The following is a 20,105-nucleotide window of genomic DNA, read 5'->3' as shown; positions in this document are numbered from 1 at the left end:
AACTATTTATCGTCCATGTTTCACTTCCATACATGGCTACACTCCATACGAATACTTTCAGAAATGACTTCCTGACACTTAAATCTATACTGGATGTTAACAAATTTCTCTTCTTCAGAAACGCTTTCCTTGCCATTGCCAGCCTACATTTTATATCCTCTCTACTTCGACCATCATCAGTTATTTTGCTCCCCAAATAGCAAAACTCCTTTACTACTTTAAGTGCCTCATTTCCTAATCTAATTCCCTCAGCATCACCCGACTTAATTAGACTACATTCCATTATCCTTGTTTTGCTTTTGTTGATGTTCATCTTATATCCTCCTTTCAAGACACTGTCCATTCCATTCAACTGCTCTTCCAAGTCCTTTGCTGTCTCTGACAGAATTACAATGTCATCGGCGAACCTCAAAGTTTTTATTTCTTCTCCATGAATTTTAATACCTACCCCGAATTTTTCTTTTGTTTCCTTTACTACTTGCTCAATATACAGATTGAACAACATCGGGGAGAGGCTACAACCCTGTCTTACTCCCTTCCCAACCACTGCTTCCCTTTCATGTCCCTTGACTCTTATAACTGCCATCTGGTTTCTGTACAAATTGTAAATAGCCTTTCGCTCCCTGTATTTTACCCCTGACACCTTTAGAATTTGAAAGAGAGTATTCCAGTCAACATTGTCAAAAGCTTTCTCTAAGTCTACAAATGCTAGAAACATAGGTTTGCCTTTCCTTAATCTTTCTTCTAAGATAAGTCGTAAGGTCAGTATTGCCTCACGTGTTCCAGTGTTTCTACGGAATCCAAACTGATCTTCCCCGAGGTTGGCTTCTACTAGTTTTTCCATTCATCTGTAAAGAATTCGTGTTAGTATTTTGCAGCTGTGACTTATTAAGCTGATAGTTCGGTAATTTTCACATCTGTCAACACCTGCTTTCTTTGGGATTGGAATTATTATATTCTTCTTGAAGTCTGAGGGTATTTCGCCTGTTTCATACATCTTGCTCACCAGATGGTAGAGTTTTGTCAGGACTGGCTCTCCCACGGCCGTCAGTAGTTCCAATGGAATATTGTCTACTCCGGGGGCCTTGTTTCGACTCAGGTCTTTCAGTGCTCTGTCAAACTCTTCACGCAGTATCATATCTCCCATTTCATCTTCATCTACATCCTCTTCCATTTCCATAATATTGTCCTCAAGTACATCGCCCTTGTATAGACCCTCTATATACTCCTTCCACCTTTCTGCTTTCCCTTCTTTGCTTAGAACTGGGTTTCCATCTGAGGTCTTGATATTCATACAAGTCGTTCTCTTATCTCCAAAGGCCTCTTTAATTTTCCTGTAGGTGGTATCTATCTTACCCCTAGTGAGATAGGCCTCTACATCCTTACATTTGTCCTCTAGCCATCCCTGCTTAGCCATTTTGCACTTCCTGTCGATCTCATTTTTGAGATGTTTGTATTCCTTTTTGCTTGTTTCATTTACTGCATTTTTATATTTTCTCCTTTCATCAATTAAATTCAATATTTCTTCTGCTACCCAAGGATTTCTACTAGCCCTCGTCTTTTTACCTACTTTATCATCTGCTGCCTTCACTATTTCATCCCTCAAAGCTACCCATTCTTCTTCTACTGTATTTCTTTCCCCCATTCCTGCCATTTGTTCCCTTATGCTCTCCCTGAAACTCTGTACAACCTCTGGTTCTTTTAGTTTATCCAGGTCCCATCTCCTTAAATTCCCACCCTTTTGCAGTTTCTTCAGTTTTAATCTACAGGCCATAACCAATAGATTGTGGTCAGAGTCCACATCTGCCCCTGGAAATGTCTTACAATTTAAAACCTGGTTCCTAAATCTCTGTCTTACCATTATATAATCTATCTGATACCTTTTAGTATCGCCAGGGTTCTTCCATGTATACAATCTTCTTTCATGATTCTTAAACCAAGTGTTAGTTATGATTATGTTGTGCTCTGTGCAAAATTCGACCAGGCGGCTTCCTCTATCATTTCTGTCCCCCAATCCATATTCACCTACTATGTTTCCTTCTCTCCCTTTTCCTACACTCGAATTCCAGTCACCCATGACTATTAAATTTTCGTCTCCCTTCACAATCTGAATAATTTCTTTTATTTCATCATACATTTCTTCAGTTTCTTCGTCATCTGCAGAGCTAGTTGGCATATAAACTTGTACTACTGTAGTAGGCGTGGGCTCCGTATCTATCTTGGCCACAATAATGCGTTCACTATGCTGTTTGTAGTAGCTTACCCGCATTCCTATTATCCTATTCATTATTAAACCTACTCCTGCATTGCCCCTATTTGATTTTGTGTTTATAACCCTGTAGTCACCTGACCAGAAGTCTTGTTCCTCCTGCCACCGAACTTCACTAATTCCCACTATATCTAACTTCAACCTATCCATTTCCCTTTTTAAATTTTCTAACCTACCTGCCCGATTAAGGGATCTGACATTCCACGCTCCGATCCGTAGAACGCCAGTTTTCTTTCTCCTGATAACGACATCCTCTTGCGTAGTCCCCGCCCGGAGATCCGAATGGGGGACTATTTTACCTCCGGAATATTTTACCCAAGAGGACGCCATCATCATGTAATCATACAGTAAAGCTGCATGCCCTCGGGAAAAATTACGGCTGTAGTTTCCCCTTGCTTTCAGCCGTTCGCAGTACCAGCACAGCAAGGCTGTTTTGGTTATTGTTACAAGGCCAGATCAGTCAATCATCCAGACTGTTGCCCTTGCAACTACTGAAAAGGCTGCTGCCCCTCTTCAGGAACCACACGTTTGTCTGGCCTCTCAACAGATACCCCTCCATTGTGGTTGCACCTACGGTACGGCTATCTGTATCGCTGAGGCACGCAACCCTCTCCACCAATGGCAAGGTCCATGGTTCATGGGGGGGGGGGGGGGGGGGGGAAACATTGTTATGCACTATTAATAAATTTATGTTATGCACTATTAATAAATTTAGCATACACAAAATACCTAATATTGACTGTTGCAACCAAGTACTGTCAAAACTTAAATCTAACATATTTTTACTTACGCTGGCCTAACAGTCTCTGTTAGGATATTCATCTGTAGAGTAGAAGGCATTGCCTATCAAAAAGTCATTCAAACTCTGTTTAAACTGTGCTTTATCTGAAACCAAGTTTTTAATGGTTGCTGGTAATTTATTGAAAATGTGTGTTCCTGAATATTGGGCCCCCTTTTGGACCAACATAAGTGATTTTAGGTCTTTATGTAGATTGTTCTTATTCCTAGTATTGATAATATGTATTGAGCTATTTGTTGGAAATATAGATATATAACTTGCATCAAATTTCATTAAGGAGTAAGTATACTGAGAAGCCATGGTTGGAATTCAAAGTTCCTCGAATAGGTTCTACACGATGTTCTTCAAAGACTGGTCCCAGATACTCCATTGCACCATTCACCGAACCTGATAACCCCGAGCCGTCAGTAACAAAAATTAAGTCTTGCTTAAGAGATTTACAGCACTACATGCACTTGTTACCAAAGTCTCATTTACTTTTAGAGCTATCTGTTCCACTTCCTTTTTGGCCCCACTTCTCTCTGTCTCCACTATATCCCATACAGTTCTTATTTTGTTGCCCGATACAATTATCTTTTTCTCTTAATAAAGCTACTTCGATTTCTGGATTACTTGATTCAATATTTTGCAGTATTCTTTGCAATGCATTACAATTCTAATATCAGAAATGTTCCTAGGTAGTAGATACAGTCTCCTTTTTGCCCCACATGATATCTTTATTCCTTGTGTAATCCATGGTTTATCTTTTGACTTCTGTGTGATCTGAGTTACCTTTAGGGGAAAACAATTTTCAAAAGAGGAGGTAACTTTATTAATAAATGCTTTGTATTTTCCATTTGAGTCAGGTAAACATCTCTCCAGTTCATGTCTTTGAGCAATTTCCTGAATTCCTCAATTTCTGGCTTATTTATTATCCTCCTGTACTCAGATTTAATATTTTTTTATCCTGACAAGTTTCAACATTTAACACAAGATGCTGCACGTCGTGATCAGATAGTCCATTTACTATTGGTTTTGTGATATGACTTTTTTCCCCTAGATTTGTTCATAAAGATATTATCAATAGCAGTCTCAGAGCATTTACATATCCTAGCTGCAAAGTTCACAGTAGGAACTAAATTGAATGATAGTGTTAAAAACACCAGCAACCACTATTTCCTCTTTTTTTTTTTTTACACAAGCTATTCCTTTCGCTTTGTGAAATGAAGCACTGCCTAGTTCCAAAACACAGGACTACTATGACAAGGTGAAATGTTCTCAGAGTGCTACATGTATGATAGTAAATGTAATCCGCACTATAGTTGTTTTCTGAGTAGTTATGCTGTGTGTGTTTCATTCAATCAGATGAAATGGAATAAAATCATCAATTTATTTATTTTGGCTCTTTATCACCAAGATACATTCAATGTTGGTTGAGGTTTATCTTTTGAATTCACTCCAGTGTAGATTGTCAAAATTTTATCAGTTGTCAAAGTACTTGTAACACAGTTTCCGAATTTACTGCCATCCAGGAAAGTCTCCCACTCAAATTATTCTCAGAGACTGAGAGCTGGCTGAAACCCAGAGTAGAAAGCTCTCACATATTTAGTGATTAATGGAATATATATCGGAAAGGCAGGTTAGACACTGTAGGAGAGGGAGTGTCCATTGTCTCTACTGAGGTCAAAGCTGATTGTGACAGTGAAGTTACCTGGTTGCCTATAACAAGTCTATGTGAAATCACGTTAATTAATGGATGTTTTAATCATCCACCCGGTTCTGCTATGACAGTTTTGGAGCCATTCAAAGAAAGTCTACAGACAGTAGCACGTAAATACCTAGATCATGCAATGCTAGTTGGAGGTTAATTTAGCCTACTGAGTATAGATAGTAGCCTATGGCTTTATTTCAGGGGGTGCAGTCAATCTTGTGAAGCACTTTTGAATGTGGTTTTCGAAAATTGTCTTGAGCACCTAGTTTGGCACGCCACATGCAATGGAAATATCTTAGACCTTGTAGTTACAAACAGCCCAGATATCATCAATGACTTCAGCATAGAGATGGGGATTAATAATCATGATAACATCATAATAACTAAGACTACAAAAATTAATAAATCAGTCAAGAAGGCTAGGAAAATGTTCATGCCAGAAAGAGCAGATAAGCAGATGTTAGCATCTCACTTAGACAGAACTGACATCACTTAGTTCCATTAAGATGGACGTAGAGAGATTATGGTCAAAGCTTAAATAGATCGTGAATTGCACTCTCAACAAGTCTGTACCTAGTAAACGAATTATGGATGCAAAAGAGCCACTGTGGTTTAACAATGAAATTCAGAAAATACTGAGGAAGGAAAAGCTACTGCACTCTTAGTTCAAAAGAGAATGCCAAATGCCAACAAGGAAAGGTTACTACCACTGTCATACCTTAGCAAAAGATCTGGCTGAGAAGCAGGGGAAATTATTGTCGTATGTAAAATCGCTAAGTGAGTCAAAGTTTTCCATCAAGTCACTTGACCAGTCTGGTGTGGCAGTAGGAGATAAATGTTTTAAATTTTGCATTCCAGAAATCATTCATGCAAGAGAATCATATAAACATACCGTCATTTGACAATAGCACAAAGACACCTAACAACAATCACCACAAGAGGTCAGCACTAGCACAAGTTGTTCACATGATATTCGTTGGACTGTTGCCTGTAAACACATGCCATGTCAGTGCTCTTGGAAGAGAGCTGTGGCAGTGACACGGCTCTGTTGTTGTTCCTGTGTAGTGATCTGCAATGACGGGATGGTACAGGAGGGTGGGGGGGGGGGGGGGGGGGGGGGGGTCGAGATTCAAGCAGTAATTAAGAACTTCATAAAGAAAGGTATGAAAGCGAAGGACATTCATGCCGATTTCCAGAAAACACCAGGGGACTCTGCTCCTTTGTCTTCAACTGTTGCCAAGTGGATAAATGAATTTAAATTTGGTCAGGAGAGCTTAGATGATGATCATCCATGAATAGGTCAGCCAAGATGTGTCACTACTCTAGAAATCATTGCAAAAGTGCGCATAATGATCAAGGAGGATCACCAATTTAGAGGGCATGAAATTGCTCACGCTTGCCAGATGTATCTGAAAGGTATTCACAAGATGGGTGCCGCGACTCTTGACGCTGGGTCAAAAACGCATGAGAATGGACATATCACAACAATGTTTGGCCTGTTTTAGGAGAAACAAACAAGATCTTTTGTGCTGGTTTGTGACCACGAAGAAACTTTGTTTTACTACTATACCCCAGAGACAAAGCAACAATCAAAGCAGTGGAAACATGCTGAATCTCTGCCGCCAAACTCCTTCAGCGGGGAAGGACTTGGCGTCAGTGTTCTGGGATGCGCCACCAAATTCCTTCAGCGGGGAAGATCATGGCATCAGTGTTCTGGGATGAGAAGGGGATTCTGTTTGTACATTGTCTCCCCACTGGGCAAACAATTACTGGAGAATACTATGCTAACCTTCTGGACAAATTATAACAAAAGGTATGCGAAAAAGGCCAGGTTTAATAAGGAAGAAAGTCATCTAGCATCAAGCCAATGCACGCTCACACGCGTGTGCCATCGCCATGGTAAAATTACACAAACTAAGGTATGAATTGTTGCCACACGTGCCTCTTCCCTAAACTGAAAATTTTTCTTTGTGGATGAAGATTCACTTAAATGAAGAATTGGTAGCCTGAATTGATAACTATTTTGTAGGCCTGGAGGAAAATCATTGTCGAGATGGGATCAAGGTATTGGAACACTGTTGGACCAAGTGAATTAATCTACAAGCAGGGTACATTGAAAAACAAAAAAGTTTCAGTGACATAAGTACTTTTTTTCTATTCTGTTTCAAGAACTTTTCAAACCACCCTCGTAAGCATCCCTGACACCTGAAATAATTAAAAACAAATAAGTCGCCAGTTGCAGATGGAATCTCAATTTGGTTTTACAAAGAGTGCTATATGGCACTGGACCCTTACTTAGCTTGTATTTATTGTGAATCTCTCACCCAGCAGAAAGACCTAAGCAACTGGGGAAAAAAATACAGAGGCGTCTCCTGTAAATACGAAGGGCGAAAGAACAGACCTACGAAATTACAGACCAATCCGTAACATCAGTTTGCTGCAGAATTCTTGTACATATTCTGGGTTTGAATCTAATCAGTTTCATGGTGACCAATAAGTTTATGTCCACAAATTAGTACAAAGCATCACTCATGGGCAACTCAGCATGCTCTTTTGTCATACGACGTCTGTTCAAAAAATTCCAGAACTTTGTCCACAAAATTTTCTATGCTTATCTTTTAGTTACTATGGATTGTCTCCTTCGAAATACTCTCCTCCACAATTGATACACTGCTCCCAATATCATTTCCACTTCCAGGAGCAGTCTTGACACACCTCTTGCTGGGTCGCATAAAGTGCCGTCTGCGAATTTTCTTTTATCTCATCTACCATTGCAAAACTTCATCCTTTTCAACTTTGGAAATAAAAAGAAGTCTGCAGGGGTCATACTATTCTCACATGGAACATCTCATTCTCTTTTGTGAGATCCAAAAAGTTTTTTTGGTTTTGACTCATGAGCCGTGGAATGAACTTGGCGGCAACACAATGCATTCCAAGATGCTGTGTCATTTCATAACATGATCCAATTGAAATGTTACATTCTTCTACAATCTCTCGGACAGTGAATCTTCGACTGGCACACACAATTTCGTTGACGTTCCTGACACAAGCGTCATCAGGGGACATCTAAGAGCGTCCTGAACAAGGATCATTTTTGACTTTTGTAAAGCCATTTTTAAAACGTGTGAATAATACGTAACACCGAGTATGGCTTAAGCACTCATTGCTATAGGCTCCCTGCATCATTTGGTGTGTCTCTGTAAAGGTTTTCTTGAGTTTCACGGAAAATTTAATGCAGATGCATTGCTCCTCTAACTTTGCCATCAAAAATTCACAAACCCAGATTCCATATTTCTTGATTTCCGAGAAGCATTTGACATAGTGCCTCACTGCAGACTTTTAACAAAGGTACAAGCACATGGAATAGGTTCCCAGACATGTGAGTGGCTCAAAGACTTCTGAAGTAATAGAACCCACTACATTATCCCGACGGTGAGTGTCCATCAGTGACTAGGGTATCATTAGGATCGTTCCAGGGATGTGTGCTAGGAGCGCTATTACTCATATTTTCTATGTGCATAACTGATCTGATGGACAAAGTGGACAGTAATCTATGGTTGTTTGCTGATGATGATGTGGTGTATGGAAGGTGTCATTGTTGAGTGATTTAGGAGGATAAAAGATGACTTGGACAAAGTTCCCAGTTGGTGCAATAAATGACAGCTAACCCTAAATGTAGAAAAATATAAGTTACTGCAAATGAGTTGGAAAAACAAATCCATAATGCCAGAATCCTGCATTAGTAGTGTCATGAATGAAGAAGTCATATTGTTTCAATATCTGGACATAACTTTGCAATGTGATATGAAATGGAACAAACTTGTGAGGGTCATGGTAGGGAAGGTGAATAATCATCTTTCGTTTGTTGGGTGGATTTTACTAGTGTGGCTCAGCTGTGATGGACATCACATATAGGGTGCTAGTGTGATCTCTTCTTGAGTACAGTTTGAGTGTCTGGGATGCGCAAGGGGTCAAATTAAAGCAGACATTGAGGTATTTCAGAGGCAGGATACTAGATTTGTTAACAGTAGGTTGAAACAACAACATACAAGTATTATGGAGATGTTTCTGGAACTCAAATGGGAATCCCTGGAGGGATTTTGAGGAACACTGTGCTGACTGCAGAACAATTCTGCTTGCACCAACATACATTACGCATAGGGACCACGAAGATAAGAGACGACAAATTAGGACTCATAGAGAGGCATATAGACATTCACTTTTTCCCCACTCGATTGGCAGATGGAACGGGAAAGGAACTGACTACAGTCGAATTAAAATTACTTGATAGGTGGCACTTCAAACGCCAATAAGAGTTGTCAGCGTCACACTTGAACTGTCTGGTGTTGCCAAAATCCACCAAAATTGGCCAGTCACTTCCAATTCCTGGTACAGCATTCTTTCTTGATGTATTTGTATCCCGAATTATGAGCCCGACACTTTTATTATGTATTTCATGACACATGATAACTACACCAAAAACAACACACATTAACAATGCTAATGAAAGACACATATTTCATTCATAGCACTAACCAAACACTACTGAATAAATCAGCACAAGGTGTAATTCAGTATCATACTTATAGTTATCATATTCACAGAGATCATCTTACATTAGATAAGCTTTTCACTACACTGCGTGAAACTGAAATTTTTAAGGTTGCAATTCATAGTTGGAACTGGGTCACTACATTCACATATATAAATACTTCATGCAGTGCTGTGGCATAGCACAATGGTTGGCAGATTAATCTAATGTGTAGCATGTCGTAGGTTTGAATCTCATCAATGTAGCAAAATTTTTAATTCTAAATCTAACCAAATGAGTGTGATTATTATTTTCATTCAATTAATTGGTTTAAATGTATTTTTTTATTTTTAATACTTCGCTGCATCATTTTTCATCATTGTTTTGCCTGTTCTATTTGGTCTTATTTTTCATCTTGTCATTATTTCTTCATTTGGAATCTGTCTCAGTCATCTATAATCCACGACTAAGGGCCCACACGGACTGTTCACTGGTTTCAAACATGGCAGCATGTGCAGCTAGTTTAAGGATAGTTACAGGTAACAAATGACACGGAGAAATTTCAATTTGCTTTCAGCCCTGAAATTGAGTTTTTGTTGTCTTGAGTTTACCCTTAAGGGTTAGCTTTAATCGCCATGAACAAAGCGATAATGATATTAGTACTGCTGCAGACTGTTGACCACAATTTTCTCAGCTGGGTTAGGACACAAGTTTACAGTCAGGGATACAAAACGCGTTGTCTGCCCCAGTTCAGTCACTGGTCACTTTAAATCAATAGTCAACAGAGTATCCAACATTTCTGACATACCTTGCACCAGCCACTAGAAAAATTGCTCTGTGTTAAACATTTAACATAATTTGTGAAGTGAGCCGCTTGTTTGTTGTCACCTGTAACCAAACGGTAGCTGGTAGCCAATGTGGCAACATTGTTGCAGCAAGTGATTGATGTCAACTATCAAGTAATTTTATTCAGACTATTGTAGTGAGACAGGGTACCTTCAGCCATGAACCATATGCTGGCTAGTGGAGTATGTATGTAGATGTGGAATCAGTCTTTCCTTCTCATCCCATCTGGAAAGTCTCCCCTGATCTGCAGTTCTGGGTAACTTTCTCAAAATCTAACCTTTTTCCTAGACCTATCCTTCACCCCTCTTCCTTCCACTTCAACCCTTCTGCCTGAAGAATGAGCTATTGGCTCTGAAAGCTCGCCTAATTATAATCTTCTTTTATGTGTGTGTTCTGCCGCCACTTAGCGAGTAGATTGTTTATCTATCCAATTCAATTATCATGTAATCAAAAGCTGCATTTAACACGCCAAGTCTCTTTTACCAATCATTTTTAATATGTCCTACAGAATGTGCTGTCTATCCTGTCCTTTTTTGAGATTACTGTTTTGCTGTACTTTTCTACAGGCATCATCTTGCTTATTAGGAGTCAGTTCATTCATGTTGTTGTTGTTGTGGTCTTCAGTCCTGAGACTGGTTTGATGCAGCTCTCCATGCTACTCTATCCTGTGCGAGCTTCTTCATCTCCCAGTACCTCCTGCAACCTACATCCTTCTGAATCTGCTTAGTGTATTCATCTCTTGGTCTCCCTCTACGATTTTTACCCTCCACGCTGCCTTCCAATGCTAAATTTGTGATGCCTTGATGCCTCAAAACATGTCCTACCAACCGATCTCTTCCTCTAGTCTAGTTGTAGAGCTGCATGTCCTCGGGAAAAATTATGGCTGTAGTTTCCCCTTGCTTTCAGCCGTTCGCAGTACCAGCACAGCAAGGCCGTTTTGGTTAATGTTACACAGCCAGATCAGTCAATCATCCAGACTGTTGCCCCTGCAACTACTGAAAAGGCTGCTGCCCCTCTTCAGGAACCACATGTTTGTCTGGCCTCTCAACGGATACCCCTCCATTGTGGTTGCACCTACGGTACGGCCATCTGTATCGCTGAGGCACGCAAGCCTCCCCACCAACGGTAAGGTCCATGGTTCATGAGGGGAGTTCCTTCATAGTCAACAGTTAAGGAATGGGTGGCTGAATTCATATGTGGCATATGTCTGTAAGATGACTCATGAACAATTTCCTAGAATTACAATCAAATATGAAAATGCTGAGAAAGAACACAGTGTGATATTGCAAGATCAGTAATTAAAAAGATGTGCAAAACAGTTGATGCCGTGGCTGTACCAGAAAGTGAGTGGCATATCTGTTGAAGCCTCACTACAACCTAATGTGAAAAACAATTTGGGACAATCTGACACACAACTGATTCTATGCACCAATCTGTTCCCGTGGATGAGAGATGACCGAAATGAAACAGCAGTTGCACAAAAATAGCCAAGGTGACTTCATCGGAGAGAAAGAGTGGTCATTGTTTTCTAGGATGCAAAAGGGATTTGTATTTTAGATTAGCTTGCAAGACTGAAACAATACCTCACAAATACTATGCAAGTATTCTGACTCAACTGGATGAAAAAATATGGAGCCAAGACCCAGGGGGAAAAAAAAAAGTTTATCGTCAGTGAAATGCATATGGTCACAAAGGCACTTTCACAATAGGAAAACTGGGAGTTTCAAGTGTGAAGTCTTCAAATATCTATTCCATTCTCCAATTTTTTCACATTCTGACTTTAGCTTCTTCTTCTTTTCTTTTTGTATGAATGATTCACTTAAGACTATATGCGTCACAGCTCAAAATCATTTTGTGAGTCAACAACTGGATATGTTTTCACTGCTCTGTCTCTTGTAACTCCGTTGGACATGGAGGTAGCAAATGAGGATATAGGATGTCCATGACATACTGCTGTGCTGTCAGAGTGACCTGAAGTCATATCCGATGCTGCCCCACACGCCCTCTCCCTATGTCGTTGTCATACTGACTGACAACTGCAATCGCGGGTCTTGCAGAATGTGACTCACTGCTGATCACATGACAGGTGCAGGTGTGAAAGGGTTACAATGTGCTCGGTGTACATTACAGCGATTCTCCCATGGGCTCGTCAGACACGGTCAACTGGAAGCTTGCTGACAAGCACGCCGCCCTTACGTTCCCAAGCAGTCCAACATGGGGCCACTACCACATCTGAATGTCTCACAAATCTGCATATTGCATAATTCAATCAGCCTGGCAAATGGAGACACACAATTAGGCCCCTTCAAATTTTGTTACGTGCTGATAATGCTGACTCACAGAAGTACAGGGCATCTGTGTCCTTCACAGGGATCACTCAACATCTTACACTCTTCACATCTCTTATAGCTCCTACCATTCATGGTAACAATCCGAGACACAAACAAAGCTAATGCAATCTGGTGGCCTTTGTATCCATTTCAGAGAGTTGCGACTCTCATAATTTACCACTGGTATGCACACTCGTGAAACTACGTTGCTTCAGGGAGCTTCCCTTTTTTTTCTTCAAGCAGTTTAGTTCTTTGAATCCATTTTTCTTGTAGCTCAGAATAATTATTTTATTGTGTAGCAAACTTACAGACTAGCATTCTGCTCTGAGCTGTCGGAGTTGGCGGTCATGTGTGTGTGAGGTGTGCTTGCTTGTGTGAATGAATGGTGTGTATTTCTATTTCTTTTTCTGATGAAGGTTGTGGCCAAAAGCTTATGTGTAAGTGTCTTAACTGTGCCTGTCTGCATTTTAACGTGCCATCTTTATGGTAATTAGCACTCTATCTTTTCCTACACTGCTGATATTCCAACCTGGAGTTTCCATTGTTTGAACTTATGGTCTACTGTTTTATTTTGCAGTGCACTTCTACAAGTGTAATACACAAATGTTGCCTTAGGAAAGAGTCACAATAACATCCATGTCTACCGTTTGCTATTTTTTACGAAATAGCATGTCACACTCGAAATTTAACTTAGCCAATGAAATAAGTTTGAAGATTTATTGTGTGTAAAAGACACTATGGCCCACTGTGTGGGAAATGTGGGAAGTTCTGTGCAGAGACGGAGTTATCCACAGACGTGGTAAGTCTGGGGAGCTATACGGGTGTTAAAACATCGCCACCTGCTGGGATGAGGGGCCACTTACTCTGTGGTGACACTGTGCCAGCAACGAGCTCCACCAATTGATTAGCACCACACATGACAATGACCAACCAGCTGCTTCTCTGTGCAGAGATATAAAATTTATCGATTTTGGACGTCGGGTGACAATCTGTCACATGGAGAACAATGTTTACTCTGGCAATTTTAACACTAATCTAGTGTTCTGCAACATATTAATGTGAAATGTTGTCTATGATGTTGAAGCGTGTAAGTTAAACTGATATCTGAGAATTTGTTGTTTTTGTGGCACTATCTGGAAAATGACCTCTCTTGCAGCTCCAAGCATAAATGTCAAGTGAAGAAGAATAATTAGCACAGCACACTGGAACCGAGTAGGGATCCGGTTTACTGCTCGGCCACTAAATTAGCATATTGTGAGTACACCAGAATAGACGCTGTACACACTTGCATATACTACATACACAAGTACAAGCATCGATCAAGCTACTGTGAAACTGCACTCTGTGTGACTCATCACTACATCAGAATACTGTAAATGTAGTGATTCCAATTTCTTAAGGTCTCTTCCTGTTTGTTTTCATCAGTTGGATCTTATTTTTCAAGTATGTGGGAATCCAATGAGCTGCCTGTTTGGACACATTCTTTCTGTATGTCCCACAAGTTGGATTCTTTGGAGACACATTGTAACTAGAGTTTTTAGGAATTTGCCTGGAGATTTCACGCTGGGTTCTGTGTGATGTGTTCCATCTTTTATTCTTGGGCCTAAGATTTTTACTACAATTTTACATTCTTCTAATTCAGTTTGCTGTTTTCATGTCTTGTGTTGGACAAAGAGTCTCTCTCATGCATAAAGAAATTCTAATTTGATCACTGTTGTACAATGTTAGATTTTAAAGTTCCAGGAAAAATACTTTTAGTTAACTGAGAGACAGTTTGTATTTTCTGAAGTCTGGATTCTATGGCCTTCTTTTCATTATGATGTTCAGTGGTCTTTTTCACCTAATTATTTAAACTCTTTAACACCAAATACTATGTTGTTGCCTATATAAGTTCAACTAGTGCCATTTTGGTATCAGCCAAGAATTTTTTCTCCAGGTGAAATTAGTAGTCCAATTTTCCTAGCTTGCTCCCTTAATATTTCAAATTGCTTTAGGACATCAGTAATGTTTTTGTCAATTAGTATTATGTCATCGGTATAGGTTACACAATATAATTCTGTCTTTAAGTTTACGTTCTAGTCAGTGTAATAGTGCACCTGCTCTTCTCCATTACCTTACAATTTTCTTAGGGGCATAGTTGAATAGCAATGTGATATGCCATCCCATTTTCATATTCTTATGTCTGTCTTAAATTACACTGCTTGAAAAAAAGTGAGACACTCAGAAGGTGGGGAGAAAACAAATTGAAACATAGCGAATTTAGAGGATATGTGATGTTATTTCAGTGATAACAAAACAGAGTCAAATTTACACAGAACTTATCAGTTTGAGCCCACTTATCAATACAGCAATGCACCCTGTCTGGCCTGGACAGTGCGGGAGGATGTCGTAAAGCTGCTGCATACCCTCCTGAGAAAGGTGATCCACAACTGTTGTAACTGGACATTGCAATCATGGATACAGGCAGTGGGACGGAGTTGACGTCCATGTTGGTCCCATAATGTTCTATCGGGGACAGATATGGGGATTTTGCTGGCCACCGGAGTATATCAACATCACACAGACAATTTAAAGAGACACATACTACATGTGGACAAGCACTGGCCTGTTGAAAAATAGCACCACAATACTATTACACACTGCTGTACCATCAGAGTTCCCTCGGCCATTGCAAGCCGTGACTTGAAGTCATACCCAATGGCTCCCCACACCATGGGGCTCCTTTGTGACCCCCCCCCCCCCCAAAAATGTGGAAGAATGGGACCTCTCCCAGTCTCCCCGGGTCACTGTCAAACTTCTCCACGATAGTCATTTGGAGCAGTGCAGGACTGGGACTCATTAGTGAACATAATGTGACACCATTCATTAGCAGTCCATACTTCTCGATCATGGCACCACTTCGCATGCAGTCATTTGCTTGAGTGTTAATGGCAGCCTATGCGCAGGATGGCAATGCCATAGTCTGGCTGTCCTAGCTGTATGACACAGCATGTTGCAAGGAGTCTATTACAGTGAACTCCTGTTTATCCGAAATGATCAGGACGGTGGCCGGTTCCGATAACGAAAATTTCAGATAAATCAAAGTCCCCCTGTTTTCACATGTGAACACTCCAAATTGTGTCAATATTGCGAAATACGATCGTAAAACGTGCGTAGGGTATGTAAAATGTTTCTGATACAGTTGCAAACAACCCTGTACTTTTTTACTGAAAAAATTGTGTTGACATGTTAAAAAGGCACCAAACTATGATTGAAAACTCAAAGTTTTTAAATGCTGTATAACAAAGCTCGTTTATTTTGCATTCTTACAGAAAAAAATCTCCCTTATTTGGCAGCAGGAAAAAACAGGAGTTTTAATTTTATTACCTGCTCTTTTGAATAAAAAATAAACTACTGAACAAAATTGTGAAACAAATCTAGAGATTACTCAAAGGAACGAAAAGTCTGTCTAGAGGAACTTTCAAGAAAATTAAAAAAAAAAAAAACCTTTTAAGTTATGGACATAGAAGTTCTAGGATGCTTCATTAGAGTTTATTTTTTGGTAACGAAGTCACGAATGTCTTTTTTTTTTTTTTTTGTTTTTTTGCTTGAGAAACTATTGCTGCAACAATACATCTCCACCATTGAAATCAAACTATTTCAGGATAAATCGTCTCCTCCTGTTGGCTGATGTACTCCAGGGCAGTTTGGATCACTTCGTAACAGAATGTGTGAGGAATATTTTTCTCTGATTCATCATCAGAAACATAGTGTTCTAACGCTTTATGATCGGTCACAATTTGGACGATTTCATCCTCAGTCACATGAAAAAATGCCATTTTCCATCCACTCTTCAATGTCTTCGAAGTGTGTGTCTTTACAACCAGCTTCTCCAGTAAATTCACCAAAATTATGTCAGCTTGAGTTTCGGTATTGCCTCCTCCTTCCCACCACTTAGGTTGCCTTACGATCTAAGAGTTTTTTCCAAGACCTAACAAGAGGAACTGGAGGAATTAGATTCCAAGCTTCAGCAATCAATGAATAACACTTAAAACATCAATTTTTTTAAGAGCTTCCACAAAATCATCTGCAGCATCAATCACACCTATTCAGTATTCCAGCATCTTGCGTCTGTAATGTTTTTCTATCGCCTCAAGAATACCTTGGTCCATCGGTTGACATAGAGATGTGACATTTTGTGGGAGAAATACAACTTTGATATCCCCATCTTGCAGATCACCTGGGTGATAAGGAGCACTGTCCACAAGAAGTAGCGCTTTTCAAGGAAGTCCATTTCCTTCCATGTAATTTACTACAGCTGGAACAAACTCTGCCTGGAACCACTCTCTGAAGATGGCACTGTTCATACATGCCTTAAGACTGATTCGTGTACCTCAGTGGCAAAGCTGGTTGGTTGGTGTCTAAATGCTCTTGGTGTTTTGGATTTGCTAATTAAAGTAAGACACAGTTTATGATTGCCAGTGGCATTACTGCAAGCAAGGACAGTAAATCTTTCTTTGATTTTTTTGTATCCTGAAGCCATTTCTTCTTCTTTAGAGGCAAGGGTTTTCATTGGCAGCATTTTGTAATTCAACCCAGTTTCATCACATTTGTAAAGTTGATTGCCAGTATAACCTCCTTTGTCAATGATTGTGTGCAGTTTCTTCTTAAAATCAGTGTAGCAGCTTCATCCCCAGATAATGATTTGGAACTGATGGCAATTTCATGAATGCCACGCTGCTTCTTGAAACGATCCTGCTGGCCATTACTTCCGAGCAATTCTTGCTTCTTTCCTTCAATCAGCTCATCAGCTCATTTTGACAAAGTAGAGGACCTGAAACTGACACACCTTTGGCTCTTATTTATTCGTGCCACAAAAATAATGCCTCTTCTAACTGAGGATGTGAACCTTTTCTCATTGTTTTTCAAGATTTCACTGCGCTGCCCAATGCTTGGATGGAACAAAATTTTTAAATTCCTGATCAATTTGTCTTCCGATCAGTAATTGTACTCCTACTCTGCAGCAACTTTTGTGGGTGGCTCACCAGCATCAATTCTCTGCAAAGTGTGAAGCTCTTTTTCCAACAAGATCACATTCATTTTATGTTTCGTGCCTGTAGTCACGTTCAGTGTTCTTTCTACAGACACTCGACTGAGTCCTTTATGGTTTTTGGCCCCTTTTATCTCTGGACACTTTAAGGCACATAGTGGGAGCACGAAACCTCAAATCAGAAACACACAGATGCACAACTTGACAACACTCGAGATGCACTAGACAAACTTTTGACTTTTGAAACCAGGCTGTGGCAGCCATCAAATGAAAGCATTCGATACATCTATGCCATTTCCTCTGTTCTACCCAAGCCCACGTGGCAACACAACAGGGTGTTGTACGTTCACTGTTAAACACTCAGCTTTGATGTACCGACAACAAGTGGAAAGTGTTAGGCGGCGCACTCTAATTGTCGGTTTCGACAGGGCTACGTTGTGCTGCATAGAACAATACTGTATGTACTGTACTTCCAAGGAGTTCCAATAGATGGCTGTGGCATACGAATAAGAAACACACTAGAGCTTCAACCAACACATGCACGAATTGATGATACTTGGACTTTTGACACGCACCAGTGCACTGATTAGCAGTAGATTGCCAAAAAACACTAGCAAATGCTTGGCTCCAGGTGCATGCAAATTGAAACTTGTCAAGCGTCAATCTAGCTAGCCAAAAGTGTAGCTGCACGAGAGTTTATTGTACTTGTTCTCAGATGGCAGTCACAGACATGAACAGATTACAATGTACTCAGTACACTACACAGTGATGCTCCCTTGTAGCGGTCTGATGTAGTCAACTGGAAGATTGATGATGAGTATGCCCTTACTTTCCAACATCAGGCCACTGTTAGATCCAAATACTCCAAAAATACAGATGTTGCAAGGTTTAACCAGGCGACCAAATGGACATCCACAATGAGGTTTCTTTCAAACTCTCATCAGATAATGCTGTCTCACACCAATATGCAGCACCTTCATATCCTCCAGAGTGATGATTCAACATCTGACGCTATTCACATCCCTTATATACCACACGATGCTTGCTAAACAGCAATAAAAACAAAGAACACTAATGAATAATGAAGGAAAAGACAGACTGTTACTTACCATAAAGAAGATACCTTAGGCTGCAGATGGGCAGAATTAAAAGACACTTACACAAAGCTTTCAGCCACAGCCTTCATCAGTAAGTAGTAATCTGTCTTTTCCAACATTGTTGATATTCCTACTGGAGTTTCCATTGTTTCAAGGACACTGATGCTTTTCTGTGAGTGTTTCCTTTATGATGTTTTCTGCATTTTAGCTATTTTTTAAAAAAGAAAAAAAAAAGAAAGAAAGAAAAAAAAAAGATTTGTTGCTGGAAAACTTCTGAAGTCCAATAAAGGAGTTACAACAGCCATATATGATTATCTGGTGGACCTTGCAGAACCAAATTCTAGGGCTGAAATGTACTGTTGACCAATGGGCATTAATCAGAATGAATACTAAATAAAAAATTAAATCCAATTTTACACAAAAAACTCAGGTTCTATCACTGTTGTTTTTCGTTCTATTTTGCTCTTATGTTTGCTATGACCTGTTAAGCAGAAATTTTCTTTCTATCTATAGAGTTACATTTGCTGTAATGTATCTTACCTGCATGTTGTTTCTTCTTTCTTCTCACTGCTGCCCCAATCATGGCAAGCAAGTCATCCTCACTGCATTTGCTTTGTATTGCATCTCTGAAACAACAGTTAAAACACCCGTTAAACAGTACCAGGCCAACACCACATAGTGAAATGTTGGTACACTAAAAAGGAAGAAAAACTTTGCAGAAATCTTCAACAGTAATCTTGTAGTCTGCAGTAGGCAACAGCAGGATAACAAACCCACTGGACAAAAATGGGAAAGTCATGATAGAAGTTACTTTTATTTTTATAAATAAACAGGTATCTTACACAAATGCTCAAGAGTATACATAGGATCTCGGGCTGAAGAGGTGGAGCAGAAACTGACATTAGTTTTGTTGAAGGGGGAGTAGTGGAACACAGCACAATTTCTTGCAAAATGAAGCCAAATTTATTGATAAACTGTTAATTAATTGCCAAGCTCACTAATGTGACCATTTTACAACAGGTACTTACTGCTTGGAGTATATGTGACTTTTCGGGCTTGCCTGATAGATCTGTTGCAAAAACACTTTGGGTTCCCCACCAGATAACATTATGCAAGTCCCTCCCTCAATATTTCAGTGACACAACGTTTTGGCATCTTCAGGTGATGGTGATTTCCACCATCACTGCTGCAAGATGGAACTGGCAATTTCCACATGACAGCTTTGAAATTTATCATGTGGATGACTATGACCATCATATTTAGAATTCAGAGGATTTCATAGAATACCTGAAGATGCTTAAACTAGAACTTTCAGATCTTTTAGTTAGCTCAAATGTTATATCATTACTTACAAAAGTGCCCTGCAGCCCTCATTAGAGGTTATTAGCAGCAAGTTTGAGAAAGAAATTGTGGTGCTGTTTAAAAATGTGCATACCTCATCCTATTTCTTATGTAACACCAACTACTTTAATCAAGTGGACAGTGTTCCCATGGGAGATCCTCTATTTCCCTTA

At 39.8% G+C, this 20,105-nt stretch overlaps 1 protein-coding gene across 1 annotated transcript in view; it reads right to left on the bottom strand.

Moving 5' to 3' along the window:
* Positions 1-20,105, bottom strand: part of LOC124622215 (molybdenum cofactor biosynthesis protein 1-like) — a 77,562-nt gene that overhangs the window by 6,412 nt on the left and 51,045 nt on the right. Inside the window, exon 5 of the mRNA XM_047147863.1 lies at positions 19,132-19,217. Coding sequence (XP_047003819.1) covers positions 19,132-19,217 — 86 coding nt within the window. The remainder of the gene's footprint in view (positions 1-19,131; positions 19,218-20,105) is intronic.

The sequence above is a fragment of the Schistocerca americana genome, chromosome 7 (assembly GCF_021461395.2).
Source record: "Schistocerca americana isolate TAMUIC-IGC-003095 chromosome 7, iqSchAmer2.1, whole genome shotgun sequence".
Classification (NCBI taxonomy): Eukaryota; Metazoa; Arthropoda; class Insecta; order Orthoptera; family Acrididae; genus Schistocerca; species Schistocerca americana.
This window is presented reverse-complemented; position numbering and strand designations above follow the sequence as displayed.